We start from the raw sequence: 9,102 nt of genomic DNA, 5'->3' as shown, positions 1-9,102 counted from the left end.
ACGGAATGCCATAGAAGCATTGGACTCATTGAACTAGCGTACCCTAGACCAGTTAATGTTGTCATTGCTCTTATCCCCCGCAGATCGGATGAGATTAAAATCTCCTGCCACCACCTGCGGAACCTGACAGCCAGCTACTGCCCTCTCGAGCTCCCCTAGGAGCTCGCCCGTTCTACCGTGGTCGGCCGGGCCATACACCAACATGAAGCACCATATCATGTTGATATTCCGCTGGAGGATCTTGGCGGAGATGAAGATAGTCCCCTTCCTCCATTCTCCCACCTCGAAACACTCATCTCGGAAACCTAGCAACATGCTGCCCGAATGCACGTTCGCCAGAAGCCAATTCCAGGCAAATTGTCCCGAACACTCGAGGCTTAGGAGTTCAGCCGTGGTGAAATCCTGTCTGATGGTCTCTTGTAAACCTAGGATATCCAGCCGATTGCTCCGCATATAGTCTTTGAGTTGGGTTCGACGTCCCTCACGCCCGAACCCCCCAAAGCTATACGATATGGCTTTCATTTGCTCGTCCTCCTCTTCCCTTGCCCCTTCCTGACGGTCAAAGTCGCGCGCCGTGGGCGTCTAGTGCGCTTGTCCGTAACCGGATCAAGTTCCGGTCCGGGCGACGATGTCGCCGGCGTCACGGTCCTCGAAGGCACTCCCTCGGTGCACTCCGGAATATCGACCGCCTCCCTGTGAGGGGTCGACACATTCTGTTGGCAGCCCACGGCCTCCCCAACTGTTCGCGTCACACGCCCCAGGCCATCAACCTGCTCAGGCTGCCCTCCCCCGTCCTCCGCCGTGGGCTGAGCCGCCTCCCTGGCGGCTCGTGGCATAGCTTCTTGCTCCTTGCAAAACGCCACCTCCTCAAGTGCGTCCTGAACTCGCTCCTTTGCCCTGATCATCGAGATGGCCTCCATCAGTGTCCCCGCCGATGGAGTGAACACAACGCAACTATCTGACGCAACCGCAGCCAAATGAGCATCCGAGTAAGAGTCGAGGGAAGTAAAATTACCTGACACCAAGTTCTTCTCCGCAGCACGCAGCTTCGCCTTCTCCATGAACGGTTTGTTGGCCACCATCCCCTTGTGCCTAGAGCTCTTTCGCACCGTCTGCGACACCTCCTTGTTCGCGCCCGCCACCACCGGGATCATCCTGGTGGGCCTCCCTCGTGCCACCGGCGGCACCATGCCTACCTCCAGCATCCCGATCTCCTTGTCCGACGACGCAGCCACCACCGGAGGCATGGCAGTGGTGGTCGACGGCGTCAACTTTATCGTCCCCTTTCCCTCCCTTCCTGCCGCCACCAGCCCCAAGTCCATGGGCGCCGTTTGGACCTCACCCCCTGGACCAAGCGTTCCCTCCCCGGACGGGCTCGACACCAGCCAGTCCAACGACGGGTCCAGCACGTGCGACGCCATCTCCCCTGAGACCAGTGATGAGGTGTCCACGTCCAGAGCCACGCCCACCGCGCAACACTTCTTGAGAGCCACTCCCTTCATGTCCACCACCGTAGGAGGACTTTTGGTTAATTTCTAACAAACATGAGGGCCAAAATGAAACAATGTGCGACATGTATATGGTCACACTGCAATTTAATACTCCATGTGTTTCTTTTTAGTTGACTCAAATTTAGTATAAAATTATACTAAATTCAAGTCAATTAAAAATACCGGAGGGAGTACGAAGTAGTACTCCCTCCATCTATAAAAGAATGTTGGAGATTTATACTTCTTATAAAGGAAAACCCCACTAACTGCAATTAATGTTAGTCTCTACATACAAGCCATCCACATCATCTATTCCATCAGCCCAATCAAGTATCCTTGTCATCCCCACTAACATTTATTATTTATGTATCCTTGTATGCAAGCTATCCACATAACTAATTTATAGCCATAAAATGTACAAAAAAAGAATAGTGTTAAATTAAATTTAGCATCTCGAAAATTTTGACCAATTGAATCTTGCATACTTTTATAGACAACTCATGTTTCATGTGTACATTAATACAATACAATTTCTTAGAAGATCCCACAGCAAAATCCGGGGCATCCTTCTAGTTTGTCTAAATTTAGATGTATTTCTAAATTTAGACAAAATGAGGACAATCTTCTATGAACAGAGGCAGTAGTAAAGATAAAACATACAATCCTCCCTGATTTTCTTAAAATAAGTAAATTAGACATTCCTCCATGCACTACGGAACCATGGCGGCCATCGGCACATCTAAAATTATCGTCGGCACAACCCTATGCTGATAGCCGTTGTCGGCACAATATGGTCTCGGCACAGGCCCATTTGCCGTCGGCACAGCCTGGCCGTCGGCATAGTAGCAATTCGATCTTGCTGAATTTTAAAAAACTCATTTTTTCAAAAAAAAATCTCTCACATGGATCATTTTTTAATCATTATTTTATAACTGAAAAGGCCATATCAATTCACCGAGGGGTGCGTGGAGGAAAAAAATCTTGTGCCGATGACCCCTAACGCCGTTTTTCTCGCCATCACGGCAGAGGACCTGTGCCGATGGTGCACGTCGACACATGCTTTTCTGTGCCGATGGCCTTCTTCACGGCCTGACCTGTTCGGAACCTGTGCCGATGGCCCCGATAAAAAGTCGTTGGCACAAGGTTTAGCCGTCGGCACCTTGACGTTTTCCTGTTGTGATGTTTTTGTAAAAATAAGTAAAGCACACAATTTGTATCCTCACAAGAGTTGTGTTTCGGCCCAAAGTTCTTACACATTATTATTTCACACACTGCATATCGATAGATGCAAGTACATAGTCGTAGACCCGTCCACATGATATGCTCACGCACACCATAAACCCCACACGCGTCATGCGCGTTCACATCTACCGGGCCGTTGCGTGTGCTTCTCCCTACTCACTAACCGGAACCCAGATAATGCTTAGCTTCGTGAGGAAGTGGCACACGGTCACCTCCCCCGGCTTGAGGTTGTGGAGCTCAAAGAAGGGGTTCTTCGGGCTCCAGTTGGACGTGTCGAGGTGGCACACCGTCAGAACCTCCATTGTCTTCGGCACCACGCCGTCATCCACGCTCGTCAGCGTCACCGTGTATGCGGATGTAGGGTTGGCCGTGTGGCAGTAGTATACCGCGTACGGGTACATCAGATCATGGCAGGTCACGATCTCCGACGACTCACCGGAGACCATACGGACGGCCGTCACATTGTACCTCCCGCGCAGTGCGCGCGTGCCCGGAGCTTCGACGGGCAATTCGGCGGCGGAGAACGCTCGGACGTTACGTGTCCTGAGGAGGGACGGAGGTAGCTCGGCGAGGGACTCGAGGGAGGTGGCGCAGCCGGCGCTTTGGCCGGGGAGCGTCCGTGGGCGCTCGCAGGTGTCCAACGTCCACCGTATCTCTCGGGTCATCGAGAGGGACGCTGGTGCGAACATGGAGATGATGTCGGGGAGGCGTTCGCTGGAGAACGGGATGGAGCCAGCGACGCTGCGGGGAAGAAGAGCCGGCAGGGAGGTGGTTGGCGGGATGGTCGGGGTGATGATGGAACCTGGTCGCAGCATGTCGTGGAAGAAGAAGACGTCGGCCTGCTGTCTTATGTTATTGTGGTTGTGAGCGTGAGCATGGTGGTGGTGAGTCCCCTCTCCTGAAGCTGCATGTATATAGGCACATATATATTATTAATCGGAACATGCAAATAAGTTCTAGTATGTTGGCATGGATACTTTACCATCTGTGTGTGTCTTGTGTCCTGTAGAAACCGTCTTCGGATCCTCTTCATAGGACATTGTAGTTTTATGTGGATCATCTTCTTGCTCTAATCCATAGGACATTGTGACTTTATGCGGATCGTCTTCTTGTTCTGACCCATAAGACATTGTAACTTTATGGGGATCCTCTTCTTGTTCTGACCCATAGGACATTGTGGCTTTATGTGGATCATCTTCATGTTCTGGCCCATATGACATTGTAACTTTATGGGGATCTTTGTTTGGACCCTCTTCACCTTTGTCCAAAACTTCATTTTGTTCATCTTTGCCTTCATGCGACTCATACGACACGGAGATTTCCTTCAGATTTTCTTGCTTTGTCCTATAAGACATGACTTCATTTGGTCTTTTAGTTTGTGCAGTGCCATATGACACCGAGATTTCCTTTACACCATCTCCACCTTCTACCCCATAAGACATTGAGATTTCACCTTCTGACCCATTTGAAACTGAGATTTCTTTTAAATCCTTTTCACCTTCTGACCCATATGAGACCGAGATTTCTTTCAAATCCTTTTCACCTTCTGACCCATTTGAAACTGAGATTTCTTTTAGGTCCTCTCCACCTTTTGATCCATATGATACAGATATTTCTTTCAGATTTTCTTGTTTTTGTAGTCTATATGCTGCTAAGATATTCTTTAAATTTACCAGAAGTTTCTTTGTATCCCTTTCATCACCTCCTAACCCATACGACACTGAGATTTCCTTTAATTTTTCTTCCATTTCTGGTCTATGTGCCTGGGACCCATATGATACAGATATCTCCTTTACACCAACTTCAGCTTGCGATGCAATATGAACATGCTTATCCCCATGAACAGGTTCTGACTTTACTTTATCATAGTTTGGTCCAATTTTTCGCAGTCCTTTCACAAACTTCAGGTTATTGGGACTGATATTAACGCCAGCTAGAGACTCAAGCACTGAATGAACATATATAAAACATGATGTGTAGGAAACTATTAGTATGTTAATAATGGTGATGAAAAATTGCATAAAAATGAGTCAAACAAGGCAATCAACATGCATTCAAAGACATAAAACTAAAAATATATTATATGCACAATCTGCTAAATACGTAGAACATGTCTTGTTGATGCCTCTCTAGAGTAGTCATGACAACACCGTAACAAACATAACTGAGGTTAGCAGTATGCATGGCTAGTGCACAAAACTAACTGTTCATGTCCCTATAAAGAAAGTTTTGAATTAAAAAAAAGGATTTCTTCTACTTTCTCCGATCCATTATAATTGTCAGGGATTTAGTGCAATTTAGCCTAAATTTAAATTAAAACCCCAATACTTATTATGGATCGGATGGAGTAGTATATTTGAAGTGATAATGATAAAAAGAAAATGAAAAGGTATAAAGGAGTCAAAAAATTAACAATATTTGACTACCCCTATTAATTTGGTTTGCTTGTAATATTACTTTTCCCTGTGCACTGCCAAAGGGTAATAATATTGTTAGCAGTTAAAAAAGCACAATGGACACGATTCATGTCAATCTTTGTGGCTACTTTGAGTGGTCGTAAGTAGACATGCATGACTGCATGTTGTATGTTTTGCCACATGGCAATTGCATGGAACAGAAAGGTCACAGCATAATTGGTGTTTTTGTGATATTAATATATTTTCTTTAGCGAAAAAAGAAAGGTTACAATATAGAGAGAGGGGGAAAGAGGGAGACCATTTCGTTCGGCTAGCAGGTCACTGACAGCTGGGGGCATTGGAGTTCTAGGAAGGAGTGTCTCCCAGTACGTCGTCGGCGTCTCCGATTTTCGTGTTGTCATTACGGCGGCATTGGCAAAACTCGTGTGCCACCCTCCTCCTCCAACGACCTGAGAACATAATAACAAATAAAACAAAACAATCGTCACATGACACACACTAACTCCGTAAATACACAAATATATATATATATAGCTACACAACACACACCTTAACTATACTAAATGGGCAAATTTGAGTGGATAGAAATGTATCTGATAAGTAGGAGTGTGATGTATGCATGGACTCACCAAGAGAATCAAGGCGATGAGTGGCACAAACAAGCCCATGTTGTGTGCTACCATGTGCTGCATTGCTATTTCTGGTAATGGTAGTGAAGCAAAGCGGTTGAACCAGGGCCCTATTTATAGTATAGACCCGTGAGTGTGCATATATGTTTAATGGTTAGCGAGATGCTTTTGAAGTACTACCTAGTTGACAAGTCCAAGGTTCATGAGCAACATGTACAGGCCCCCCCGACACGTATGACCACAGATGCTTAGGTAGGATGCCGCTGGACAATGACCACTCAGCCATTCAGGTGACAGCTTGTGGTTAAAGAGTGCACCATGCCTTCCACGCGTTTCTTTCTTTACTGGATATGGACGTGGCATGATAGAGAGCCGTCAGTTGTGCATCACGCATAGAAATTCTCGGTAAAAATCTTGTCTTGATAGAAAAAAATGCAAGTCTTACATTTTCGGATGGGAGGAAGTACTTTGATATATCTGAATCGAATATTCATGCATTTTGGACCATGGGTAAACGTACTCCGACGACATTAGTCATTCACCTCATATTTGTTTCATTTTTAAATCAGAACAAATATACAATAGCGAATAACAAGGTGAGCCCTGGATTCTATTCAGCCCTCTCTCGAATCTTTTCCATATATAAAATAGACTTCGTCAAAGGTTTAATTAGTGTTCCCGCACGAGGATCTCCAACCCTCATCCACACAATTGTAGCTAAGGCATTCTCCAGTACAATTTTTTAGCGCACTATTATTTTTAGAAACAACCATCACGATGCATTATTTTTCAAAGGTTGCGTCTAAATTTGATGATTTTGGGCTAATACTTGCATGTAATTGGAGGAGTAATATTTTCTCCTATGCTAGTACCCATAAGAGGAATAGCATACTCCATCCGTCCTCAAATAAGTGGACGTTTAGCCTTAAATTTTATCTATAAAAAAGTGTACTTCTATTTTCTCAATGCACTTTAAAATAGCAAAAGTTACTTCTCTCTCATCGCAACCCAATAATATCCATCACATGTTATCTTTATTTTCTACATATAATTAGTTAAGATGCAACCGCATGCAGTGCCAACTAATTATTTTAATGACATGTCGCTAAGTATGGAGAGAGAGGTTTATGGATGTTACCATCATATAGGGAAATGAGCCTTTCTACCTTACCACATATATTATAATATCCACTATGAAGGTGATAACATAGATTAGTGACATTTATATGTTACTAGTCTATAATATTACCCTCAGTGACTAGCTAAAATATTACAATTTTCTTTCTTTATTAATTATAGTGCCACGTCGTATTTTTCCTGTTAACGTGCTCAAAAAGTTGAATTGGATATTAAGAAAATGGAGTCGATGATTCGCAAAAGAAGGAAAAAGGAGTCGATCGGACCCTGGATGCGGCACCATCGCCATCCATTGATTGTTGTTGTTGTCAGCAACCAACTACATGTTATACTCTCCCTCCGTGTATTAATGTAAGATGTTTTAGATGTTATTAAAGTAGACTAGATACAAATTAAAATGAGTGAACCTACATGCTAAAAGTACACTAGATACAAACAAAAGTGAGTGAACCTATGAAATAGCCAAAATGTCTTACATTTGTGCATGGAGGGAGTATTTTCGTTGGAGGGAGTACTCTGGTAGCGGAATCCAAGATTCATGAGGCCCAAGGGCACTCAATCACTCACGTCGATCTTCGACCCCTGTTAAATCGGATATACGATGGTGAGTAACCCGCAAATTTACTCTTTTGTGAGTTTTTTCCTACATATAGTGAAGACTGTTCTTCAAAAAAAAAATAGTGTCCCACCAAAGGGCCTTCGGTCGTCTTACCACCGGGCAAAGAGCATCTTGGGCATGTGCACATTTTCAGGTGGAGAACATCATCCTGTTGGGCCTGTCAGGGCGTCAACTAGTTGCATCATACTGATCTCCGTAGCAAGTGGGTATTTTCGTTTGTTGAAAGAACAACATTTTTTTTCTATATACTATGATGTTTATGTGTACTTATATCTGTCCCTTTCCTTGTCTGGTCTAACCCTAGTGTTTAAACAACACACCGCGTGGAACTTGCCTTTGGCTTTTTAATTCTGCATTATGACTAGACTGGCCCAGGGACCTTGCGACATGACAAATCGTCTCCATTACCCAAGCAAGCTTAGCAAAGACTAGCTAGCTGTGGAGCCAGCAAAATCAGCCACTAGTGGTGACAGGATGGCAGCCATGTAGATGTATGTTGGTTTTGTCTAGCTAATATCATCTATCTGTTATATCATTAAAACAACAAACAGCTAACGGTGGAGATTTATCGCCCTAAAACAAAGATATATAAATGGTATAGATTTAACAATCACTTCTTTCTCAAAAAAAAAAATCACATCCCATGATTTAATGGGCACGTCCAAGCAGCGTGCGTATATCCAGAAAAAAAAATGGTGGAGATTTAAAAGGCGCATCATGACCTAATCTACCAGAAATCCGCGATGTGCGCAAGCCGAAATTTAGCACATCCGTATCGTTTGGATTTATTTCCAACAGATTGCATTATATAAATTTCATCGTGTCCCTTTTATAATCAGAACAATCGTGGATCAACAAGCTGGAGACGCTCACGGAAGGCAACAACTAGAACGAGCTGCAGTATGGCCTTTCGACGACGAGCTGCAGCTGGTAGGCTACCCTGCAGGAAGATGCCGTAGAAAAAGCCAACGCTGATGTCGGTGATGACGCCAATTGGCCGAGCTGTTCTGGTGAGATCGTACGTCGACGGCCCCGACATTTAACCGTTGGCGTATAGCCTGGCCCTCGGCGTAGACTCTCATTCCTGTAGTGTAATGGCTCCGGTGACCACACGAAAGAGCTAGACACTCAGCTATAAGACGGCAAGCTTTTCACCTCGACAGACGAACGTCTCGGCTGACTCAAACTTCGGAGACGGCTTCGCCCATTTTGACAAAAATCTCAGCTAGAAGATGTCCAGCATCTCACATCTCTATCCGCGGAATCAACTTTGGATACTGCTTCGCTCGGTTCGGCGAAGTGTGCTATTTTCTTGGATCAAACCTCTTAGATGAGGCTCATTCTCATCAAATCGGTGATTAGTGCGAGACCTGTACATCAACTCATGGTCGCAGAGGCGCCAGCCTGGGTGCTGGAGGAGTTGGTTAAATGGATGAGAGCTTTCTTTTGGGCAGGGAAGAAGGAAGTTAATGGTGGGCAATGTCTGGTAGCGTGGGACACAATCTGCAAGCCGACTCGGTTCGGAGGCCTTGGAGTGAAGGACCTGAGTCTGCAGGGTTTGGCCCTCA

At 45.1% G+C, this 9,102-nt stretch overlaps 1 protein-coding gene across 1 annotated transcript; it reads right to left on the bottom strand.

Moving 5' to 3' along the window:
- Positions 1-2,718: 2,718 nt before the first annotated feature.
- LOC127317149 (uncharacterized) lies at positions 2,719-6,079 on the bottom strand. The gene is made up of 5 exons (XM_051347667.1): positions 5,959-6,079; positions 5,779-5,888; positions 5,448-5,598; positions 3,715-4,680; positions 2,719-3,636 (listed from the first exon to the last, which is right to left on the bottom strand). The coding sequence occupies exons 1-5, from the start codon at positions 6,062-6,064 to the stop codon at positions 2,885-2,887; spliced, it is 2,085 nt and encodes a 694-aa protein (XP_051203627.1). The 5' UTR covers positions 6,065-6,079; the 3' UTR covers positions 2,719-2,884.
- Positions 6,080-9,102: the final 3,023 nt, after the last annotated feature.

This window comes from Lolium perenne, chromosome 7 (assembly GCF_019359855.2).
Source record: "Lolium perenne isolate Kyuss_39 chromosome 7, Kyuss_2.0, whole genome shotgun sequence".
Taxonomy (NCBI): domain Eukaryota; kingdom Viridiplantae; phylum Streptophyta; class Magnoliopsida; order Poales; family Poaceae; genus Lolium; species Lolium perenne.
This window is presented reverse-complemented; position numbering and strand designations above follow the sequence as displayed.

Bases quoted from the DNA above. Each gene is read 5' to 3' on its own strand.
- LOC127317149 (XM_051347667.1), bottom strand. From the start codon at position 6,064: ATGGCTGAGTGGTCATTGTCCAGCGGCATCCTACCTAAGCATCTGTGG. The intron at 4,681-5,447 runs GTCTCCCTCTTT...ATGTTCATTCAG, and splicing joins CCTGCTAGCCGAACGAAATG to TGCTTGAGTCTCTAGCTGGC. The intron at 3,637-3,714 runs GTAAAGTATCCA...ATATACATGCAG, and splicing joins ACACAAGACACACACAGATG to CTTCAGGAGAGGGGACTCAC.